The 23,220-nt window shown below is 45.5% G+C and overlaps 3 protein-coding genes across 32 annotated transcripts in view; 2 read left to right on the top strand and 1 right to left on the bottom strand.

Annotated features, from left to right (window-relative positions):
- The window catches only part of Nr1h3 (nuclear receptor subfamily 1 group H member 3), an 18,621-nt gene extending 14,114 nt beyond the window's left edge, over nt 1–4,507 (top strand). For all 7 annotated transcript variants that reach the window (XM_031370986.1, XM_031370989.1, XM_031370985.1 and 4 more), the window contains 3 exons: nt 3,510–3,623; nt 3,801–3,895; nt 4,073–4,507. In XM_031370986.1, the coding sequence (XP_031226846.1) occupies nt 3,510–3,623; nt 3,801–3,895; nt 4,073–4,219 (356 nt within the window). In that variant the 3' untranslated portion in view covers nt 4,220–4,507. The remainder of the gene's footprint in view (nt 1–3,509; nt 3,624–3,800; nt 3,896–4,072) is intronic.
- Nucleotides 4,508–4,769: 262 nt separating this feature from the next.
- On the bottom strand, nt 4,770–6,368 carry LOC116091732 (basic proline-rich protein-like). Its single transcript, XM_031373239.1, has 3 exons — nt 6,352–6,368; nt 5,412–5,939; nt 4,770–4,913 (listed from the first exon to the last, which is right to left on the bottom strand). The coding sequence occupies exons 1-3, from the start codon at nt 6,366–6,368 to the stop codon at nt 4,895–4,897; spliced, it is 564 nt and encodes a 187-aa protein (XP_031229099.1). The 3' UTR covers nt 4,770–4,894.
- Madd (MAP kinase activating death domain) overlaps nt 5,257–23,220 on the top strand; it is a 44,032-nt gene continuing 26,068 nt past the window's right edge. For 3 of the 24 annotated variants that reach the window (XM_031370957.1, XM_031370956.1, XM_031370954.1), the window contains exons 1-16: nt 5,261–5,693; nt 9,059–9,201; nt 9,693–10,289; nt 10,894–11,197; nt 11,667–11,798; nt 12,189–12,302; nt 13,983–14,063; nt 16,402–16,580; nt 16,901–17,136; nt 17,266–17,422; nt 19,135–19,238; nt 19,505–19,695; nt 20,046–20,299; nt 20,515–20,654; nt 21,642–21,743; nt 23,092–23,151. In XM_031370957.1, the coding sequence (XP_031226817.1) occupies nt 9,143–9,201; nt 9,693–10,289; nt 10,894–11,197; nt 11,667–11,798; nt 12,189–12,302; nt 13,983–14,063; nt 16,402–16,580; nt 16,901–17,136; nt 17,266–17,422; nt 19,135–19,238; nt 19,505–19,695; nt 20,046–20,299; nt 20,515–20,654; nt 21,642–21,743; nt 23,092–23,151 (2,710 nt within the window). In that variant the 5' untranslated portion in view covers nt 5,261–5,693; nt 9,059–9,142. Of the gene's footprint in view, nt 5,694–9,058; nt 9,202–9,692; nt 10,290–10,893; nt 11,198–11,666; nt 11,799–12,188; nt 12,303–13,982; nt 14,064–16,401; nt 16,581–16,900; nt 17,137–17,265; nt 17,423–19,134; nt 19,239–19,504; nt 19,696–20,045; nt 20,300–20,514; nt 20,655–21,641; nt 21,744–23,091; nt 23,152–23,220 lie in introns of all 24 variants that reach the window. The other 21 variants (XM_031370972.1, XM_031370964.1, XM_031370963.1 and 18 more) reach the window with 13 other exon arrangements.

The raw sequence follows: 23,220 nt of genomic DNA, 5'->3' as shown, positions 1-23,220 counted from the left end.
TTTTGTTTTTCAAGACAGGGTTTCTCTGTGTAGCCCTGGCTGTTCTGGAAGTCACTCTGTAGACCAGGCTGACCTCCAACTCAGAAATCTGCCTGGCTCTGCCTCTGCCTCCCAAATGCTGGAATTAAAGGCATGCACCACCACTGCCTGGCTTTCCATCTTTTCTTTTTTAAAGGTTTGTCTACTTTGTTCTTTCTCTTTCTCTCTCTCTCTTTCTCTCCCTCTCTCTCTCATTTGTGTGTCCTGCTGTTTCTTTCCCTGGAGGTTCTGTTATGTCAAGTCTCCTTCCATTGCACATCTACTACTACCATGTGTTGCTCACAGTGGCTGACAAATGATGTGGACCCATCTCATTAGAGGAGTTCTTCCAGCAAACATTAGCAGACCCTCCTGGAGCACAGCTCAATTCTTTATTTTGTATGAAGGGACTTTTAAAGCATATTTTGGAGCTTAAAATTTCATCAAGAAATGCTCTAGAAAAACAAAGCTTGCCTATTGAATAGATGAACACACAATGCTTGGTACACATTAGGGTGAAGCTACAGGAAGTGACTCATCAAGAAACTTCGAATGGAAAAGTATAGCAGATGGTTGCTAAAAGAAATCCGAGAAAGCCTGGAAAATAGTGTGGGGTGGAGAGGGTGACAGTGAGAATGGAAGAAGTGTGCACCAGGTCTAGGCTGCAGCTCAGGCTATTGTGTGCTCAATGTCTACTCTGCAGGAAGATTGGTCTATTAGTGTTGTTCTTATTGTTTTAAATTGGGAGATAAATATTAGGATCAGTGGTTCAAGTCCATGGGCTGGGGAGGTGGCACACACCTGGAACCCCTGTACCAGGGAGCAGGCAGAGACAGAAGAATTTCTGGGGCTCACTGGCCAGCCAATCTAGATGAAGTGACTTGCTCCAAGTTTAGTGAGAGACCCTCAAAAAACTAAGGTGGAAATCAATAAAAATACTTGATGTTGACTGCTGGCTTTCATAGGAGCATGCATGGGCAAGTGCTTCCCCCTCATACACACATACATGTGCACACACACACACACACACACACACACACACAAGTTCAAGGCCATCCTTGGCTACATAGGGAGTATGAGGCTAGTCTGAGGTTATATAAGACATTGTCACAAAACCAAAACAAGTCAAAAACAACCACCCCAAATCCAAAAACAGAAATCAAAAGAGAAGCCAGGCATGGTAGCACACACCTTTAATCCCAGCATTTGGAAGGCAGACACAGGCAGAGTTCTAGGCCAACCAGGTCTACATAGTGAGTTCCAGGACAGCCAAGGGCAATGTCTGTCTGTCTGTCTGTCTGTCTGTCTGTCTCTCTCTCTGTCTCTCTGTCTCTCTCTCTCTCTCTCTCTCTCTCTCTCTCTCACTCACACACACACACACACACAAATCAACTGAAGTAAATATAGTGTAGTTAGTAGAATGCCTAAGTTATATGAAGTCCTGGATTCAACTCTCAGTACTACAAGGTTGTGGCAGTGGATACCCATAATACTCAACAAAGTAGAGGAGCATGAGAACTAGAAGTCCAAGGTCATCCTCAGCTACATAGTAAATTGAGGCTAGCCTGGGCTTCTTGAGACCTTATTATAAAGATGTAGTCTTTTTAAAACTTTAATGGCTCTTGCTCCTCTCTTGCTCTCTCTTGCTCTCTCTTGCTCTTGCTCTTCCCTTCTTGCTCCTCCTCTCTCCCCCATTCTCTTCCCCTCTCTCTCTCCACATGCTCATGGCTAGCCTCTACTCATCTATAGGTCTCTACTCCTCTACTCCTCTACTTCTCTTTTCCTCCCCCTCTCCCCTCCCCCTCCCTCTCTTCTCTCTTCCCCATGCCCTGAATAAACTCCATTCTATACAAAAAAAAACCAAAAAAACAAAAAAACCCTTTAATAAACACAGTAGATATCACATATACTATTTACTATTCAAAAAAGTTTATGAGGTAGCTATTACTATCTATGTATTACAGATGGGGACGATAGGTCCAAGGCAGGTTAAATATTTTACCTCAAGTCACCCAGCTTAGTCAATGGTAGATTCAAGGGAGTCAAATCCTGGCAGTCTCGAACCTCAGTCCATGCCCATAGTCACATTGTATTCTCTCCAGGATATGATAATGTGATATATCAGCTGTAACTCTAATATTCAGAGAAGCCAAGAAGGGTTTCTTTCTTTTTCTCCTCTTCCTCCTCTTCTCTCTCTTCCTTCTCCTCTTCTTTTGTTTTTGTTTTTCAGTCAGGGTTTCTCTGTGTCCTAGAACCCACTATGTAGACCAGACTGGCCTTGAAATCACAGAGACTTGCCTGCCTTTGCCTCCGGAGTGCTGGAATTAAAGGGAAGCACCATCCCTACCCAGCCTTTATATAGGGTTTCTCTATAAGCAAAAGTCAGAGATACCTATTTTTTTTTTTTTTTTTAGAAATGTGGCACCCTTGAGAATCCTAATAATATAATTGTTATTTAGTTCAGCACTTTTTGTTTTGTTTTTTATTATTATTTTTTTAAGACAGGGTTTCTCTGTGTAGCCCTGGCTGTCCTGGAACTCCATCTGTAGAACAGGCTGGCCTCAAACTCAGAAATCTGCCTGCCTTAGCTGCCCAGTGTTGGGATTAAAGGTGTGCACCACCACTGCCTGGCCTAATTCAACAGTTTTAATGCTAAACCTTCTGCATACTTTATCATATAACATCTGTATAACGTTTCCCAACCCCATGATAAAATACCTGCAAAGGCAACTTAAGGAAGGAGGGCAGTGTTAGCTCCTGGTTTGGGTGGGTGGGTGGGGGGCGACAGCAGATGGAGGTGGTCACAGCCAGCAATGCAGGGGCTGGTGAGTGTTAGTGCTTGCTTAGCTTGCTTTATCCAGTCCCTCAAAGACCTGCCTAGAGCGTGGTCTCCTAGGTGATTTTAGATTCTGTCAAGTTGAGCATCAAGTAACCATCACACCATCACAATAAATATTTGTTTTTGTTTTTGGTCTGTTTTGTTTTGTTTTATTTTGAGACAGAATCTTGCTATGTGGCCCAAACTGGCTTGGAACTTGGAATCCTCCTGTCTCAGATTTTCAATTACATTCATATGCCACCATGCCCAGAGTGGTTGGTTGTTTTGTTAGATTCAACCATGACTCGAATTTCACAGAGGAGGCTTAGAGAAGTTTAGAAACTTGTTTTTTTTTTTTTTTTAAGATTTATTTGTTTGTTTGTATAATATATATAAGTGCTCTATCTGCATGTATGCCTGTGTGCCAGAAGAAGGCATCAGACCCCAGTATAGATAAAGATTGTGAGCCACCATGTGGTTGCTGGGAATTGAACTCAGGACCGCTGGAAGAGCAAGCAGTGTTCTTAACCACGGAGCCATCTCTCCAGCCCTAGAAGCTCGTTCTGATATGGCAGAAACCTGGAGACCTGTTAGTGACTTCCTAGCAAGAGGAGGTTAAGTTGGAGGGTTCCTGTTCCTGCCATGATCCTCGGCCTCCTTTCTTTTTCCCCAGGGCTGCAGGTGGAGTTCATCAACCCCATCTTTGAGTTCTCCAGAGCCATGAATGAACTGCAGCTCAATGATGCTGAATTTGCTTTGCTCATTGCCATCAGCATCTTCTCTGCAGGTATGGAGGAGGGGCAAGAGGGAAATTGAGTAAGGGGCTTTCACCCAGGAGGACTATAGTCCCTACAGTGGATGAGAGAGGTTGGGTGGGACATTTCCCTATTTGGGAGTTGTGATTTGGGTTATGGAACCAAGACTTTGGCCAGACCTGCTCCTCAACTCTGTTGGTGACCTATAGACCGGCCCAACGTGCAGGACCAGCTCCAAGTAGAGAGGCTGCAACACACATATGTGGAGGCCCTGCATGCCTATGTCTCCATCAACCACCCCCACGTGAGTCTCCCTCGGTATCTTTCTCTTCTGCTCTTCAGGCCCAATTTCTGATACCCACTTTCTTTCAAGAATTCTGCCTCCACCTAGCATGATAATTCCTGCGTCTCTAACAATTTCCCTGCCCTGTCTCACCTTTTCTGGGAAAGAGCAACAACTAGACTTCCCCCACACCTCCAGGACCGACTGATGTTCCCACGGATGCTGATGAAGCTGGTGAGCCTCCGGACTTTGAGCAGCGTCCATTCAGAGCAAGTGTTTGCACTTCGCCTGCAGGACAAAAAGCTTCCCCCTCTGCTGTCTGAGATCTGGGATGTCCACGAATGACTGTTTCTCCATGCCCTTTGTGTTGGCCACATGGCTGAGGCTGACTGACTGCTTCCTAGAGGTGGAGCAGACTGAGAAGGGCAAACATTCCTAGGAGTTGTGTGAAGAAGATCCTTGCATAGCATTAAGGGAGAGTCAACGGGTTGGGTGTTTTGTGGCTGCTGGGCAGTTGGGGATCTATTAACGTTGTATACCATCTCAAGACCTTGTTGACCCAACCAAATAAACTAGCCAGGAGGGCCACTTTGTGCAGGGCTCTTCAGGGCCCTGCCCATCCTGCCTCTACCACTTCCTGTTTTTCCTCATGGTGCCCCAAAGAAATTCTCCACTATCACTTTGTGGCTTGACTGTAAAGTGCCTCAGGACTGTTCCACCAATAGATATGGCCCTTGAAACAGGAAAGCCAAGATGAATATAGAACTAGGGAAGCAAATTTCTGGATCGAGAGTGGGGGGTGTGCCGTGTCACAGGAAGCCTGTGTCTGTTTAGGATCTGCCTCCAGACTCAGAGGAGATGGGCAAATCACAAGCGACACCTTTTGTTCAGTAGGCCCGCAGCTTAGGTGCTCCTTCCCCTTTAATGATCCAGGTAGAAGCAGGTGCTCTTTCTGTGGGGGAGGGGTTGGTTCTTCAGCAGTAACTCAGCAGTACACTTCATGCGTGTGTATAAAGTGTCTCACTTTTTCCATTGGCATCTGAAAAAAAAAAAAAGAGTCCAGATTTAAATACCCAGGGCCCGGTTCTTCCCTTTGGGCTCTGGGCCCTGTGGGACTGGAAGAAAAGTCCCCGTAGGTCAGTGGAGGATGACAAATGTTTGAGTTGTCAAAAGGACTGGACTCCATTTCCCAGAGGGCATCGCGGCACGGTTCTCGTTTCCCCCTACCTTGGTGTAGGTAATACCCTGGCAGCTTGGGCTTGGAGCGCCCCACCCCGTCACTCGGACTTGGTAGATTCCACCGACAGACTAGTTGGCCTTCCTGCACGGGCGGCTGGGCACATCCAAACAGCGTGCAGGGGGAGGCAGATGAGGTTTGGATAAACTGTCAGAAAGTCTTAAGGGCAGTTTATCTGGACAAGTGCTTTCAGATTGGTCACCATTTCTTCAAGACGGACTCTATAACCAAGGCGGGTTAAAAGCTATTCAAGCAGCCAAAACAAAATGCACTCCTCTGAGCCCTCCCCTTGACACCTACCTGCACTGGGCTGGCCCAGTGCTTCCCATCCCGTTCCCACTCCCACCACGGTAGGTGTGTGCGCAACCGGGCTCCGCTTGCTGCGGCCCCGGCCCCCGGGCGGCGAATGGTACGGCCCCAGCCCCCTCCGCCTCCCCCTCCCGCATCAGCTCTGAGTGGTACGCGCCCCCCCGGTGCAGACGCGGAACTGGCGCCCGCTCGCCGCGGCGTCGGGCTAGGAAGCGAGGAGCGCTCCGCGGCCGGGAGACGTCGGGCGGGCCTGGCAGGTTCCTCCGGGAGTAGGTAGGGGAGCGCCCGCGGTCGGGAGCCCTGTGTGGGTCTTTGAGGGGAAAGCGACGCCTGCGAGGAAAAGCGGCTCCGGGAGGAAAGGGTCTCCGAGGCGGCCCTAAAGGAGCGAGCGCGAGCGCGAGCGCGAGCGCGAGGGGGCGTGGAGACTGCTGAGAAAGTGAGGCGGGGGTCGAGGCGGGGCGCCCGGGCGGCTGCAGGGCTGCGGGCCCGCGGAGCGGGTTCCCGGGTGGGGGCGAGGAGCTGTCCAGCAGGTGAGGGGGCGGCCAGAGCTGTCCAGCCCCGGGCCCGAGGAAGGCAGCAGCGCCTGGCGCGTGTGCGCGTGCGTGCGTGCGCACGCCTTATTTTTTGATTAGCGTTTGGAGAAGCACGTTTGGTTCTCTAAAATATACATATGTATTTACATTTCATCCTTCCGTATTGGTTTGCTGAAGGCTAGGCACTACTAATCATTTGCCGCAACGGCTTCCTTTCCCATCCACCCGCAGCTCAGTTCTTCCCCCGCGCTCCCTCTGCCCTCCTCCTTCCTCAGTCCTAACCATCGCTGGCTTCACGGCTCCAGTTCTCCCCCATGCTGGACCAGTCTGCTGATGAGCTTGCAAGGTCACTGCCTGGGGAGGAGGAGGAAGGAAAGGAAGCCTCCCGTTGTGCTCACGTCAGCAAAGATGTCATACCGTCCTTGGGGTCGGGTTCTTGTGGTTTTTACTATGAGATCCTGCCCCAAATGAGGGACGAATCCACAGGGGTGGATAGCATGGCCATTGTAGGCTGAAAAGGCAGAGAATACCTAAAAGTCCGTGGACTCTAGACGTGAGTGGTGATGTGGGATTATAACAGTAAGGTGTGCATTTAGAGATTTGGACTACAGTGGGACAAGAGCGAGGGGCTTTCCATTAGTAAATAAGATTGAGGCAAGAGGCAGAGTCTGGGCCCAGTTGGTTGTGAAGACTGAATGAATTATAGGTGGTGCTAGAGGATTTAGAGTCTGTGGGGAAGGCAGAGGACAGTGTCGATTATCTTTGTAGCCTGAGCATCTGAAGTCAGTGGCTATTGATGGGATAAGAATTGAGGCTAAAAATACATTCTACTACTGCTAGCTAGGATAGTCCCAAGGTCTCCGGTTCTTGAAGCTCTGAAAGGAAAACTGTAGAATATGGCAATTGACTTGAATTTGGAGACGGGCTTCATCTCACCAACACTAGAGAGGTCCCTGTAATTAATTTACTATTAAGGAAAACCTTCAGCACCCCCCCTTTTTTTTCTGAGATTTTAGCCAGAAGATGCTTCTGGTTTTTAGGGTAAACCTGTATTTAAAGATCCAGCCTCTGGTCCTACAAATTCTGTTTTATGATAAGGTGCTGTAATACAGAGCTGAATCTAGCTTGCTTATAGGTAGGTATGTCTGTATAGAAAACAGTATGGCTTTTGCCCATGTCCCGTTTCAGAGCTTCATTTCTCTTAGGAGGAAGGGAGCTCAGCTCTATAAGGGTGCTCCACTTTTGCAATATGTTCATGCAATATGTTCGTGTAGTTGGGAGAACCAGAGGATTGTTCAGGATTATTAAGAGTGACGAACCCCAGAAATGACTGAATGTGTGGCACGCTCAGGAACTTGGTGGTGAAGAACTACTATTAAAAGCTGAACGTGGGATTAAAAAAAAAAAATTAAACACAGACAGAAGTGGAGATAACCCGACTCTTAGTAGGGGCTGTCGATGGAATTGACATCTCCAGGGTTAGGGAGAATGAAATGCTATGGGCCATGGCTGAGGCAGCTGCTAGCACTGTTCGGTCACCAAGCAGGGGAGTGGCTATGGCTCTGCTATAAATAGTTCTGGGAGCCAGAGTCGCTATGGAGACAAAACTGAATCCTATTACCTATGGGTCCTCTATTGGGAACAAGGGGGAAAGAGGGAATAGTATTTTGAGGACTCCAGAGGTATTGGAAATAGGTCTTGATTGTGGGTCAAGGAGGAAAAAAATAAAATAACTAGTTATGTAAATTAAGTAGTGCCCACAGCACAGGCAATATCTATGCCTGTAGTATGGGAGTGTATGAGGCAAATGAAGTATGTGTTTAGGTGTGTGGGTGTGCGTGTACAGTGAACAAAGTCTCAGTGAGGCCATAGAAGCAAAATCTTGGAGCCCTGGAGATGCCCTATACAGGAGTGGAACCTTTTATTTAGAAGTCTATGAAAATCTAATAAGAAATATAGATTCTTTAAAAAATATAATTGTTATTGCTTCTCAGCCTTTTGGCTAAGGTCAAGTGTAAAAATACAATTGTTTCTTTTACACATGTAAGTGCCTGGGCATTCGTATGTGTACTCCGTCAGTGTGGCACTGAGAAGAACCACAGTTTACTTGGAACTAGCGTTCTAGGCAGTGGTGAGCCACCCAGCACTAGTACTCAGAGTTGAACTTAGGCCTTCTGGAAGAGCCACGAGTGCTTGTAACTGCTGAGCCATTTCTCTGGACCCCAGGAAAGAATTGATTTCTAATATGTTTAGAAATCCCTTTAGACACTTTCCCTATATTTGCAGAAACCCTGGTATTTCCAGTCCCTAATTCATAATCCCTGAGAGATAGAGGAAGACCAGGCCTCCTGGGAAGGTATTGTATTACTGACTCTGATCCAGAGACCAGAATAGACAAGAGCTATGTTTCAGCACCAAGGGCAGAGGAAGTAGCTGTAGCTGCTAGCCCCCTTTCTATGTTGAAGTGGGAAAACTGGTTAGAGATGAGACAGTTGGGACATGGACGTTCTTCATGTGAGATCACATAAACTACAGTATCCAGCTGTTGTTACTGTCTGAGTGCAGTTAACTGGAAAGTCTATATGATAGTTACCCATCAGACTGAATGCTGCTCAATGAGACAGAATAATTAGGTTTCCACATAGCCGTAAAAGCACAGATTAGTGCTATACAAAGAATCTGCTTTTATCTGGAGTAGTCCTGAAAGTGGCTTTCTTGTTATAATTGTTCAATCTAGATTAGACTGCCTAGGTCTGTTTTTTTCCCCCCCCTGGAGATAGAGTCCCAGAAAACTAGGCTGGAAGTGAGTGAGTTAGTAGCCTGAACAATCTTCTCCTTTTTGTGCTGAGGATTGGAACCAGGGCCCCATCCATTCTAGATAAGTCCTTGATCACTAAGCTTCATCCTCAACCCTATTCTGTTTGAAATTCGACTCTGGAAGCCCATAAACCTAGACAGCCACCAGGCAAAGCAAGTGTCAGATTCTACCATGAGTACCAACGGGCCTTTGACCTCCGCCTCTTGCTGAGATGAACCTGAGAAGGATGATTCCCTTAGGCACAGCACTGGATATTTATCAGTACTTTTTCCCTATTGGATTTTCAGATTATATCAAAATTCCTCCTGGGAACGCTGGCTCCTGGCTCAGTGCCCTGAAGTTTCTCTGCGATGAACTGATAAATTGGAACCATGGTGCAAAAGAAGTTCTGCCCTCGGTTACTTGACTATCTAGTGATCGTGGGGGCGAGGTAACCAAGCAGACCGATAACTGTCTTGTTCTCTGCAGCAGCCGCAATGTCTTGTTATTCCCAGACCTTACTTTCCTGTTGCTTTGAATAGCTTATTCTCTCCTACAGCTTTATGTTCCTGTTATATGTTTTGTGGTTCACTTTATGTATGCTGCCTCTCAAATAAACACATGCTAAATTATTTTAACTCATACTTTATGGGTTTTGAGCAAATATATCCTTTATAGCCCAAGTTTCCATAGTTTGTAAAAAGGGGAAAAAACACAGTGTACTTCTCTATCTACCTCTCTTCTTATGGTAAATTTTTAGCTAAGGTGCTGATCATCTTTAGATGTTAGTGATGAGTTTCTTGTTGAAACTTTCAGGATAGTGTCTTCATGCAATGTATACTTCATTTAGTCTGCCAGCTGAACTCATTTGTTGGTTGTGGTTCAAGTGTGATAGTGTGTTACATGCTGTCGGGCTACTGAGTGTGTCTTTATGTCCTTCAGGCATCCAAGCAGCGATAGTGTGGCTCAGACTCCTGAACTGCTGCGGAGGTACCCACTAGAGGATCACCCCGAGTTTCCCCTACCCCCAGATGTGGTGTTCTTCTGCCAGCCAGAGGGATGTCTGAGTGTGCGGCAGCGGCGCATGAGCCTTCGAGACGATACCTCTTTTGTCTTCACCCTAACCGACAAGGACACCGGAGTCACCCGCTATGGCATCTGTGTCAACTTCTACCGTTCCTTCCAAAAGCGAATGCCAAAGGAAAAGGTGGAAGGTGGAGCAGGACCCCGTGGGAAGGAAGGGGCTCATGCCCCCTGTGCCCCAGAAGAGGCTGCCACTGGGAGCTCAGAGAGCAGCTCAACCTTGCAGCCTCCAAGTGCCGACTCCACTCCTGACGTAAACCAGTCTCCTCGGGGCAAACGCAGGGCCAAAGCGGGCAGCCGCTCTCGCAACAGTACCCTGACATCCCTGTGTGTGCTTAGCCACTACCCTTTCTTCTCTACCTTCAGAGAGTGTCTGTATACTCTCAAACGTCTGGTAGACTGCTGTAGTGAACGGCTGCTAGGCAAGAAACCGGGCATCCCTCGAGGCGTACAAAGGTATGGTTTGCTGCTTGTGCTCGGAAGAAAAGGAAAACATTAAGAGATTGATATGATTAGTTTGTGAGAGGAAAAGAAATTTCCTCTAGGGCTGGAGAGATGGCTCAGCAGGTAAGAACACTGCCTGCTCTTCCAGAGGTCCTGAGTTCAGTTCCCAGTAGGTGGCTCACAACCATCTGTAATGGGATCAGATAACCTTTTCTGGTGCGTCTGAAGACAGCGACAGTGTACTCACATATATAAAATAAATCTTTAAAAAAAAAAAAAAAGAAAGAAAAGAAAGCAATTTCCCCTTTAGCTCCTTTAGGACTGATGTACTAATGTAAATTTAGTACCAATGTAAAGATTGCTGAGCTTAGACCTCGCACTGGAGCCATATTTTGAGAAATGCTGAGGAGTTTGATGTAGACATGGCGTTCGGTTCCATCACAATACCTTCTACACCCGTTTTTGCCGTCATATATCCCCTTATGTCCCATCTGACCTTAGAGAGTGGGCTTCCCTAGCAATACTCCTCTCCCTGTCATTATCAAGGGTTTTACTGGGTGGCAGGGGTGTCAGCCGATGATGCTTCTGTGTCTGATTCTTGCCATGCATTCCTTAGGGACACCATGTGGAGAATCTTTACTGGATCGCTGCTAGTGGAGGAGAAGTCCAGTGTCCTTCTGCAGGACCTTCGAGAGATTGAGGCCTGGATCTATCGGTTGCTACGCTCCCCGGTGCCTGTCTCTGGGCAGAAGCGAGTGGACATTGAGGTCCTACCCCAAGAACTCCAACAGGCCCTGACATTTGCTCTTCCGGATCCATCTCGATTCACTCTAGTAGATTTCCCTCTTCACCTTCCCTTGGAACTTCTGGGCGTAGATGCTTGTCTTCAGGTGCTAACCTGCATCCTGTTGGAGCACAAGGTGAGAGGGCTCTGTTAGACCTTTCTAGGGAGAGAGCTGCATACCCTGTTGGGAGCTAGGTCATGAGTCCGTTGAGAACCAGGAAGTGTGTCCTTTTCATCTTTTTATTTTCAGAAGGTAGTATGATGGCAGCTAGACAGCAGGTATTTGGTACGTGAGTTGAATTACGATATTGATGTCCTGCAGAATGTGCTTAGTTGAGTTCTTTGTTAGACTGAGTTAATTCTCTGGGGATATCACTTCTCCTTCAGTGTGCTGTCCTAGGACAGGGAGTAGCAGAACTAAGAAGGTAGTGGTTCAAGAGAGGATTACTACAGTGTTTGGGTTGGAAGGTGACTGGCAGGGCGGGGACTGGAGCCATGGTGATTGCTGAGATAAGCTGCAGCTGTAGGCTTGGTGAGCACTGGGAGCTCGTTCCCAGGAAGCCCTGTTTTACGCTGCTGAATGACTTATGGCGTGCCCATGGCAGGTGGTGCTACAGTCTCGAGACTACAATGCACTCTCCATGTCTGTGATGGCATTTGTGGCAATGATCTACCCCCTGGAGTACATGTTCCCAGTCATCCCGCTGCTTCCCACCTGCATGGCATCGGCAGAGCAGGTGAGTCTCAAGGTGTCCTGCTGTGATGCCCCTGGCTCTTGAGGGAGGAAGCCATTCATCTGCGCTGCCCCTCTACCCCTCAGAAGTCATTGGTTTGAAATGTTGGATGTGTTTGCACTGATTCTATAGGGAGAGTATGGCATTTGTAGTTTCTGTTTGTTACAGTTAGTGACTGTAGACTCCTTGCTACGGTGCGATAGGCAGTAATATGCCAAAAGGTATTGTTACCGTTCTAAAATCTGAACATTTCTAAGTTTCGCAATACATCTATCTGCAGGTATTTTGGGAAAGGAATTGACTGAATTTCCTTATCTAGAAAAATTGTGACGTGATTAAGTGCTCACAATACGTCTTGTCTTTGTTTCTTATCCTCTTTTATCTTTTCCATAGCTACTCTTGGCTCCAACCCCATATATCATTGGAGTTCCTGCCAGCTTCTTCCTCTATAAGCTAGATTTCAAAATGCCTGATGACGTGTGGCTAGTGGATCTGGACAGCAATAGGGTGAGACATTCAATAGGATCATGTTCTAAACCCAGTTCTGTCGTAACCGCTCTTCTGGATTATTTCTACTGTAACACTCATTAAAACAACGTTTTCTAATGCTCCTTTGACTTTATTGGGCAGACAGGTTGTAGAATTTAGTCTTGCCAAAATGAAGAACTCCTCCCACATGCTCCAAGAGCCTTAAGACTCTTAAAGTTTGTATGTATATATGTGTGTTTGTGTGTGTATGTATATACATATATATATGTATGTGTATACATGCTTATGCTTATCTATGCTTATATCTATGCATATACATATTTATGCTTATATATAAACTGATAATCTGGTACTAGTTTTTCTATAAGTTTCAAGTAGGAAGCTGTTTTCCAGCACACATTTAAAATTATATTAACATAATCTGTGATGTGAGTATATTAAACCTCTTGTAGAAAGCTTACTATGTGTTCATTATTAACTTTCAAGAAGGGCTGGTGAGATGGCTCAGTGGTTAAGAGAACTGACTGCTCTTCCAGAGGTCCCAAGTTCAGTTCCCAGCAAACCCATGGTGGCTCACAACTGTCTGTAAATGGGATCTTTTTTTTTTTTTTTTTTGGTTTTTCGAGACAGGGTTTCTCTGAATAGCCCTAGATGTCCTGGAATTCACTCTGTAGACCACGCTGGCCTCGAACTCAGAAATCCACCTGTCTCTGCCTCCCAAGTGCTGGGATTAAAGGCCTGAGACACCACCGCCTAGCATGTAAATGGGATCTAAATCTCCATTTCTGGTGTATCTGAAGACAGCAACTGCATACTTATATACATAAAATAAATAAATAAATTTTTAAAGAAAAAAAATTTTAGCCAGGCGGTGATGGTGCATGCCTTTAGTCCCAGCACTTGGGAGGCAGAGATAGGCAGATTTCTGAGTTCGAGGCCAGCCTGGTATAAAGAATGAGTTCCAGGATAGCCAGGACTACACAGAGAAACCCTGTCTTGAAAAACCAAAATAAATAAATAAATAAATAAAATAAAATAAAATAAAATTTTAAGAAAACAAATGGCTTAACAGAGAAAGGCACTTACTCTGACAACCTGAGTTCAACCCCAGTACCCGAATGGTGGAAAGTTGTCCTCTGTCCTCCGTATATGTGACATGGAATGCCTCTTCCCTCCAAACACAAATAAATAAATGTAATAAGAAAAAAATGAAAGTAAGTTGTAAGTTTAGGGGCTAGAGAGATGGCTCAGCAGTTCAGAGCACAGGCTGTTCTCTCAGGGTTCTGGGTTCATATCCCAGCACCCACATCAAGTGGCTCTCAGCCCTCTGTATCTCCAGGGGATTGGATGCCTCCAGCTTCTGCTAGCATCTGCATGCATGTGCAGACCCACATGCAGATACACATACCTACACATAATTAAAAACAAAATATAAGTCTTCAAAAATAAAGCAAATATAAAGAAAGAAAATATGATCCATAATCCTGTTATTTAGAGATAGTCACCAATGTTATTTAGGCATTTTTTTAGGCATGTAGGTATAGTTATGTCTATATATATCTCTAGTATGTATAGTGTAACATATAATACTATTGTGTCTATCAAATCTCCCTGTGCATGGTATTTGCCCTGTGTAAGCAGACAGTCCATTGACAGTCCATTCTAAGCTCGCGCTGTTTTTTCTTTTCTCTGCTGCAGGTGATTGCCCCCACCAATGCAGAAGTGCTACCCATCCTGCCAGAACCAGAATCATTAGAGCTGAAAAAACACTTAAAGCAGGTAGGTGGGGAATGAAAGAGAAGAAGGGGAAGGGTCTGCAAGATGGCTTAGCAGGAATGGTGCCTGCCCTCTGCTGGGCCCATAGGTAACAGAGGAGCCTCTTCTTCTGCAAGCCATCCTCTGAGCTCCACATGTGCCTGTGGCACGCATGCAGACAGACAAACACAGAATAAGTTAAAGCCTTACAATTTTAAAATAAAGGAAGTAACAGATGAATTAAGGTTGGTGTAGGAAGGCAGCTGGTCTAAGAACCCTCAGGTGGAAAATACTTTGTTTGCCTTGAATGGGCTTAAGAAGAGGTCTATCTAAATTGTGTGTAACAGGATAAATCTTAACAAAGGTCTTTCTGACTCATTGTTTGCTCTATTACCCTGTAATGTACATGAAGCTATGTGCATGTATACTTCAGGTCACCAGAAATCCCTGCACTCAGGCTGGTGGGGTGGGGGTGGGGGTGGGGGTGGGTTGTGAGTTTGAGACCAGCCTGGCCTACATGCTGAGATCATCTCAACCCAAACATACAAAACCAAAAACACCCTTCACCTTCTGTTTCTTGTCATATTTGCTATTGTCTTTATAGCAAATAGTTCCTTTAGTCTTATAAGGTGGAAGTTAGAAGTTTGGACAAATTTGCTTCGTAAATCAATTTCAAAGTCCCTATAGATGCCCTTTCTAAAAATCCTTTTCTTTGAGTAAGCCCTTCCGCCCATTTTTTATTGATTGATTTCTTTTCTTCTGCATGCTTAACAGTTCCTGAAGGTAAAGCACAGCAAGGCTCTGTCCCCTTCCCTGCTGTATGTATTATGTAGGACCACCAGATGTGCTTCTAAGGAGTCTGGTCTCATTTGAAAGCTCTTTAGAAGTCTTCTTTCTGTGTTGTCTGAAGTGCCTAGTAGCTCCTCTAGAATCCAGAGTCTAGATAGTATTGAACTGACCTGGGTCTTTCTGCATCCGGTTCTCAGCTCCCTTGCCTCACCCTTGCTGATGTAATATGATACCTTGTTGCAGCAGAGCCTGGTGAGGGTTGCAAGTTCAGAAAGCTCTCTAGCAGTTTTCTCTTGCTGTGTTTTCGTTCTTGATGGCTGCTTAAGAACGACTAATGTAGGGGCTGGAGAGAGAGCTCAGTGGTCAAGAGCACTGGCTGCTCTTCCAGAGAACCCAGGTTCAATTTCCAGTACCCATATGGCAGGTCATAACTGCCTATAACTCCAGTTTCAGAGGATCTGACAACTTCATACAAACATATATGTAGGCAAAACGCCAATGCACATGAAATAAATAATAATCAGAGGCAAGCAGATCTCGGTGAATTTGAGGCCAGCCTGATCTACATAGGGAGTTCCAGGTCATCCAGGGTTACATAATGAAACCTTGTGTCAGACAAAGAGAGTATGAGAGAAAGAGAGAGAGAGAAAGAGAGATGACTAATATGAAGAGAGAGTGCTATATGGATTTATGCCAGTTTACTACTATACAGCCCATGAACCAGCAGCATTAACACACGGCTTTGTTGAAACTGCAGAATCACACAGATGTTTTGATTCCACATAAAATGTGACACCAGCCTAGGTGATTCCTGAGCTCATCCACATTTAAAAAACACTGCTAGTTTAGATCAGTAGTTTTCAATGTGCACCATGGAGTCTCTTAGGCTAATTTAAGTTGGGAACTTGAGATTCTTGTTTTTTTTGTTTTGTTTTCTGGGGTTGTTGTTTTGAGACAGGGTCTCACTATGTAGTTCTGGCTGCCTCGGAAAGGTTCTGGTTTTTGTTGTTGGTTATTTTGTTTGTTTTCATGACAAAGTTTCTCTGCATAGCCCTGGCTATCCTATAACTTGCTCTGTAGGCCAGGCTGGCCTTGGACTCAGATTTCCCTGCCTCTGCCTCTACCATGCTGGGTTTAAGGTATGTGTCCACTGTCCAGCAAGGCTCTGTTTTTGTTTTGTTTTGTTTTTTAATGTCCTTCTGAGTAGTTCTGTTTTTACAGTTCACTTGTTTATATTTCTATGTATATTTCAATTTGAAAATCACTTCTTGGCTAAAATAAGTGGAAACTAAAAGTTGTCTTGAACTTCAATTTTATTTAAAAATGCCTTGAACTTGTTTGACTTAAGATGGACAGCTATATAATTCTGCCTAATATTTGGATTCTTTTTTTTTTTCAAATATACAGACTCTAAAATGAATTGGTTGTGATTTTCAAATGAGCACAGTTCTTTATAGAGAACGTTTGATCAGAGTAGCAGGTGAAGACCTTAAACAGCTCCTAAACAGTTCTAGGAGCTGAGATGGGCTATCTGAGAATCTGTCTTATGTGAGGACTTTCTGTTGTTCCACAGGCCCTAGCCAGCATGAGTCTCAACACCCAGCCCATTCTTAACCTGGAGAAGTTCCATGAGGGCCAAGAGATCCCACTTCTCTTGGGAAGGCCATCTAATGATCTTCAGTCCACACCTTCCACTGAATTCAACCCGCTCATTTATGGCAATGATGTAGATTCAGTCGACGTTGCAACGAGGTAAGGCCATGAGCTCTTAAGCTTGTTTCTCTGATCTCTTGGTTTTGGGGAGACTACTTCTGAGAGCCAAGACTTACCTTACATACAAAATGTGTATGATATTTGGTTATATTTTCTGCCTTAACAAAATTAAGGAGAAGAAATACCCCATACTGTCAGCAGGAAGAGAAAGGCTGATGGTCCTTTAAGATCTCTCCATGATGGTGGTTGGAACCTGTTGAGTGATGGTGTTGGGAGGTGACCTAAGACCTTGGATCATAGCTATCCTAACGATACAGGGTATGGGTCTTGGATTATCTCACCACCCGCTTCTTTCCCAGAGTGGCCATGGTACGTTTCTTCAACTCTGCTAACGTGCTGCAGGGCTTTCAGATGCACACACGTACCCTGAGACTCTTCCCCCGGCCTGTGGTAGCTTTCCAAGCTGGCTCCTTTCTGGCCTCACGTCCCCGGCAGACTCCCTTTGCTGAGAAACTGGCCAGGACTCAAGCTGTGGAGTATTTTGGAGAATGGATCCTGAACCCTTCTAACTATGCCTTCCAGCGAATTCACAACAGTGAGTGCACCTGCTCTCTGCTTGCCCCTCGATGGCCCTGCCCTTGCTTCTCCCCTCCCTCTTTGTTGCTTTAGGCTTCCCCCATTTTCTTCTTTTCTCTACCGCTCATTGTTTCTCCTCTTTGGGTAGATACCTTTGATCCAGCCCTTATTGGTGACAAGCCAAAGTGGTATGCTCACCAGCTGCAGCCCATCCATTATCGAGTCTATGACGGCAACTCTCAGCTGGCAGAGGCCCTGAGTTTGCCACCGGAGCGTGATTCTGATTCTGACCCCACTGAGGACAGGTGAGCTGTCCCTTTTGGGAGGAGCCAAAAATCTCATAGCAGTTGTAGGTGTGAGTCTTGGAAGCTCTGCATTATATTTGAGCCAGATTTCTTCTTTTAAAAAGATTTAGTGTATATGTTTGTGTGTATGTCTGTGTGTGTGTGTGTCTGTTTAGTGAATGAGCGTGTGTGTGTGTGTGTGTGTGTGTGTGTGTGTGTGTGTGTGTAAGCCAGAAAAGGGCATGAGATCCCTCGGGGCTGGAGTTATAGGACTTTGTGGTATATCTCGCTTATTAGGTGAGTGCTGGGATCTGAACCCTGGTTCATGATTATGCAGCAAGCTCTCCTAACCACTGGGGTCTTCTCCTCTTCATTTTTCACCTTCTCTTCCTTCTTTGAATATTTTTTATTTATTATTTGATGGTTTTATACAAACATATACTATATCTTGGTCCTATCCCCCTCCAGCCCCTTCCCCTCCTGCTCCTCCCTTTTTTTTTACTATGAGTTTGTTGCTCTTTGCTTGCTTGCTTGCTTTTCTTTTTTGATGTAGGATCTCAAGAAGTCCAGACTTACCTTGGACTCAATATGTAGTTTACAATGACTTTGAACTTGTAACCCTCTGCCTCTGCCTCTGGGATGCTAGGGTTTCAGGTATATACTACCACACCCAGTTTATGTGGTGCTGGCAATGAAATCCAGGGCCTCCTTCCTGCCTTCTAGGTAGGCACTCTACCACCTGATCTACATCCCTAGCCCTTTGTTTGGTAGGCTGCTTTTTGTGGGTTTTGTTTGTTTTTTAGCATTTATTTATTTATTTATTTATTTATTATTTTATGTGTATATGTGTCTTGCCTGAATGTATTTGTGTGCACGGTGTGTATGCTTGGTGTTCGTAGAGGGAAGAAGATAGCATTGGATCCCCTAGAACTAGAGTTACAATTAGTCATGTGAGTGCTGGGAACAGAACCTGGGTTTTCTGAAAGTGTAAATGTTCTTAACTACTGAACCATCCCTTCAGCCTCTTGTCTGCTTTTGTATTCTGAGACAGAGTTTCATTGTGTAGTCTAGGATGCCCTCAAACTCACTCAGTTCTCCTACCCCAAGTTCCCAAGTGCTGGAGTTACAGGCATAAACCACTATCATCGCTCTGACTAGTTTCCTGGACATCTTATTTTATCTTGTACTCTGATCTTGAGTTAGCTGTGCTTCTTTTTGTAAGAACTGATTGTGGATTCCTCTGTCTTCCCTTTCTGATTTTATTTCTTTCTATTTTATTTTGAAAAAAAGGTCTCCTGTGTCCTAAGGTAGATTAACTTTAGTAAGGATGACCTTGAATTTCTAATCCTATTGCCTCTACTTTTCAAATGTTGGGATTATAGGAGTGTACTGCTCAACCTGGCCTTTACAGTGCTAGAATTGAACCCAGGTCTTCCTGCATGCTAGGCAGGCACTCTACCAAATGAGCTGCATCTTCAGCTTCCCTTCCTTTCTTTAAAAACAATTCATGGTGTGTGTGTGTGTGTGTGTGTGTGTGTGTGTGTGTATTTGCATTTGTGTGGTTCTGTGTGTATGTGGAGGTCAGATGACAACTTGAGCAAATTGGTCCTCTTTTACCATGTGTGCCCCAGAGACCAAACTCAGCTTATCAGGCTTGGCAGCAAGAGCTGTAACAGCCTGAGCCACCTGGGCCAGCCCCTCTCCCTTTCTTTTGTATTGTTTTGACTCTGCAGTGGCAGTGATAGTCAGGATTATGATGACTCAAGCTCTTCTTACTCCTCCCTTGGGGACTTCGTCAGTGAAATGATGAAATGTGACATCAATGGTGACACTCCCAGTAAGTACACTGGGGAAGGCTGGCCAGTATGAGCTAGGTGGGGCTTGGGGCTTGGCTGAGGTGGTCTGTACTTCTTGGTCTCTCTTTATTATATGTAAGTAGACTGTAGCTGTCTTTAGACACACCAGAAGAGGGCATCAGATCTCATCACAGATGGTTGTGAGCCACCATGTGGGTTGCTGGTATTTGAACTCAGGACCTCTGGAAGAGCAGTCAGTGCTCTTAACCGCTGAGCCATCTCTCCAGCTCTTGGTCTCTCTTGGTAGATGTGGATCCTCTGACGCATGCTGCCCTGGGAGATGCCAGTGAAGTGCAGATTGATGAGCTGCAGCCCCAGAAGGAGGGAGAGGAGCCTGGCGCAGACAGTGAGAACTCTCAGGAAAACCCTCCGCTGCGCTCTAGCTCCAGCACCACAGCCAGCAGCAGCCCCAGCACCATCGTTCACGGAGCCCACTCTGTACGTGAGGACTTAGAGGGGTGGGTGCATGGTGACAGCCACTGCTTAGGATGCGGGCCTAAACTGTTTAGGATGGAAAACCTTACTGCAGCTGTTTGTTTGCCTGTTCCCATCTTTTCTCTCTATAAGCCTCTGAGATGACCTGGAAGAAGGTCATTGGACTTCCTTTAAGGTGTCACTATTCTCTACTTATATAGACTGTAAGTCCAGAGATCAAGAATACAGTAGCTTTTCTCATACATTTCATAGGCTAGGAATCTGACAGGTCTGGTCTGCTCCACTGAACTGAAACTATGAGTATATACTCACTGGGCACCAGGTGAACACTCTTTATTTAATGTGACTCCTAGGAAGCTGCTGATTCTACAGAGATGGGAGATAAGGCAGCAGCAGGCATCTCCAAGCCCCTTCCTCCTGTGCCTCCCAGCATTTGCAAATCTACTATGGACAGGAGACAGACGGAGACCGGAGAGGGGTCAGTGTGCCAGCGAACCTATGACAATCCATACTTCGAGTCCCAATATGGCTTTCCCCCTGAAGAAGATGATGATGAGCAGGGGGAGAGCTACACTCCCCGGTTCAGCCAACATGTCAGTGGCAGTCGGTGAGAACCTGGGCATCCTTTTTAAATGGGCGACTAAGGGACCCCACTGCAGTGACCCTGGGCAAGGCTAATCAGAAAGTCTACAGACTCTATTCTTCCAGAGGGTAGTTGTTTGAACTAGGGACTTAGAAATTATGGGATAAGAACAGCAACTGCTTTGTAGCATAAGACCCACTCCCAAGATTAGGACTCACAGGTCGCACTGTGCATTTAAGGGCTCAAAAGCTGCTGCGGCCCAACAGCTTAAAGCTGGCAAGTGACTCAGATGCAGAGTCAGACTCCCGAGCAAGCTCTCCCAACTCCACGGTCTCTAACAACAGCACCGAGGGCTTCGGAGGCATCATGTCTTTTGCTAGTAAGTACCTTAACCTTCTTGTTCCTCTGCTCCATTTTCTTTAGAGCACGTGTTGATCAGAACTTGGGATATAGGGTTAGGTTGACATTAGTCCTGATTCAGATCATTGGGATGATACTGAATGAAGTATTTTTAAATGAGGTAAAAGAAACACCAACCAAATTAGTCATTAAATATGCATGCGTGTATGTATGCATGTTTGTATATATGTATATATGTATATGTGTGTGTGTATGTATGTGTGTATGGTGTGTATGTGACCACACATGAATGTACCAACAGGTCACAGCATATATGTGGAGGTCAGAAGACAACTTGCAGGTTCTTTCCTACCCTGTGGCTCCTCAGGGTCAAACTCAGGTTGCTAGATTTGGTAGCAAGTGCCTTTACTCGCAGGGGCATCTCTCTAACCCACTCACACATAAGTATTTCAGACATAGCGGAATATTAAGCATTACATTTAGATAATGCAGTTTTGTGTATACTTTGTGGAAATATTTGTTTTGGATATGCCTTTGCCTGGTAAGGAGCTTTAATAAACATGTTTGAAATATCTGTGCAGCTGATTTTCATGATTACTTTTAGCAGCTGAGGGCTTGAATGCTCATAGACTATAGATTAACTAGTGAGAGCTACCTTAAAGGATGATTGTAGTTGTAGATGTCCTGAGAAGCCAGGTAGCAATTGCACTTCATATCTAAAGATTAATGAACCACATAAATGAAATGTGGATATTGACACAGTACCGCAGCCTGAGAAAACTAGGACTGGATTTTGAGCAGATCTATCTGGGGTTTCTTTTTTTAACCCTAAGCCTCACTCAGTCTTTCCTAAGATAGAGCAGAGAGTATTTGATCAAGCTATTTGGGGTGCTGCTTGAAAGGAAGGAGGTGATGATTTGATGGAACAGTTGTTTATGAGGATATCATGGAGTGTTTGTCCTGTCCACTCATGGACACCCTCGTTTTCATACCCTTCTCTTTTTAGGCAGCCTGTATCGGAACCATAGTACAAGCTTCAGTCTTTCAAACCTCACGCTGCCCACCAAAGGTGCCCGAGAGAAGACTACACCATTCCCCAGTCTGAAAGGTAACTACAAGTCATCTTTTGTCAAACCAGGTTTCTCTGAGAGATGTGTCAGACGTGGGTGATTGTCAGGAGCCTGCGTACCATGAATCATTTGACCTGGCTGCTGCCTCATTTTGCTTATCATGGCTTTCACTGCACACTATAGGCACGAGGTGGTTGCAGATAGAAATAATCTTTGTAGCTGGAGAAGGCCCTGTTATATCAGTAGGACAGTAGTGGTATGGGATTACCACTGCTCTGGGGAGGACCTCATCAGAAGTATATACTAACACGGGGATAATCAGCTACCCTCAGTCATCTTCAGATTCCTACTTGGATAAACTTCCCAAGGAGCTGGTCCACAGAAGGATGATTATGGGCAATCTAGCAGCATTTATAGAAGCTAGCTTTATATGGATTCATGCCAACTTTTGGTTTATGAGTGGCATTGATTGGCTTCTAGGGTCAGTTCAGACCTTATTTCAATTTCATCTGTGTTCTTTGTAGCTTGAAGGAGCTTTTCTCAACTTAATTTGGCTTCTGTTTGTCACCTCTGGATATTGTGCTGAAATATTTAATTATAGTAGTACATACATCGAGAAGCAACCATTTTATTGATACAGGGTTTTTCTATGTAGAGCCCCTCACACTTAGAATCCTCTTTCCTTAACTTCCCTAGTACTAAGATTAGAGACATGTACAGCCCATCACATCCAGCTAGAAATTTCAGGAACCTAAGGAATGATCTTTAGTGGGGCAGGGATTTGGGACAGCTGGGTGAAGGAGGCAGAGTAGTAATACAGAAAACTAACCCATATTGCCACAGTGAATCTCAAGTGGATGGGTGGAGTAGGGATGGAAAGGTATGGGGGCCTCTCTGGCTTTCATCTAGTGCATTTGAAGGGAGGAATGACTGAAACTCACTGCATGCCATGCTTCATCTCATGTGCTGCACCTGGCCTTTCCACCTATGCCCCATCCTCACTACGGCACCTTTACCTCTCTGACAGCATCTGCAAGATGTCTCTCCTCGTGGTTACCCACAGGCCCTCAGGATCCCTATGCTAGATATTCCACAAAAACAAGCGTTCCCTTTTTCATGCATGTGCCTATTTAGTATCCGAATGCTCTCTGTGTCATTTACCTTGCCCCTGGCTTTGTGAGGTCCCAGGCCTAAGAAGGTTCTTTCTTAGAGTCTTGGTTATCTCATGGTCACTTGGCTTCCAGCTTTGATGTGCCCAAGAATCAAGGTTATATGCACTTTCCAGGCTTTGAGAGAGTGCTCAGATGGTCTAATTTACTGTTCCAACAATGGGTAGAGGGTTTCAAGTGTTGTAGTGTACCTACTAATTGTGTATTTTTGTCCCAGTATTTGGGCTAAATACTCTAATGGAGATTGTTACTGAAGCCGGCCCTGGGAGTGGTGAAGGTGGGTCTTCCCTGTGAGCTGTGCATGACCTTTTTTTTTTCTAGCAACTTCTCTGCCTGCCTGAGGGCC

Source organism: Mastomys coucha, unplaced genomic scaffold (genome assembly GCF_008632895.1).
Source record: "Mastomys coucha isolate ucsf_1 unplaced genomic scaffold, UCSF_Mcou_1 pScaffold15, whole genome shotgun sequence".
In the NCBI taxonomy this organism is placed as follows: domain Eukaryota; kingdom Metazoa; phylum Chordata; class Mammalia; order Rodentia; family Muridae; genus Mastomys; species Mastomys coucha.
This window is presented reverse-complemented; position numbering and strand designations above follow the sequence as displayed.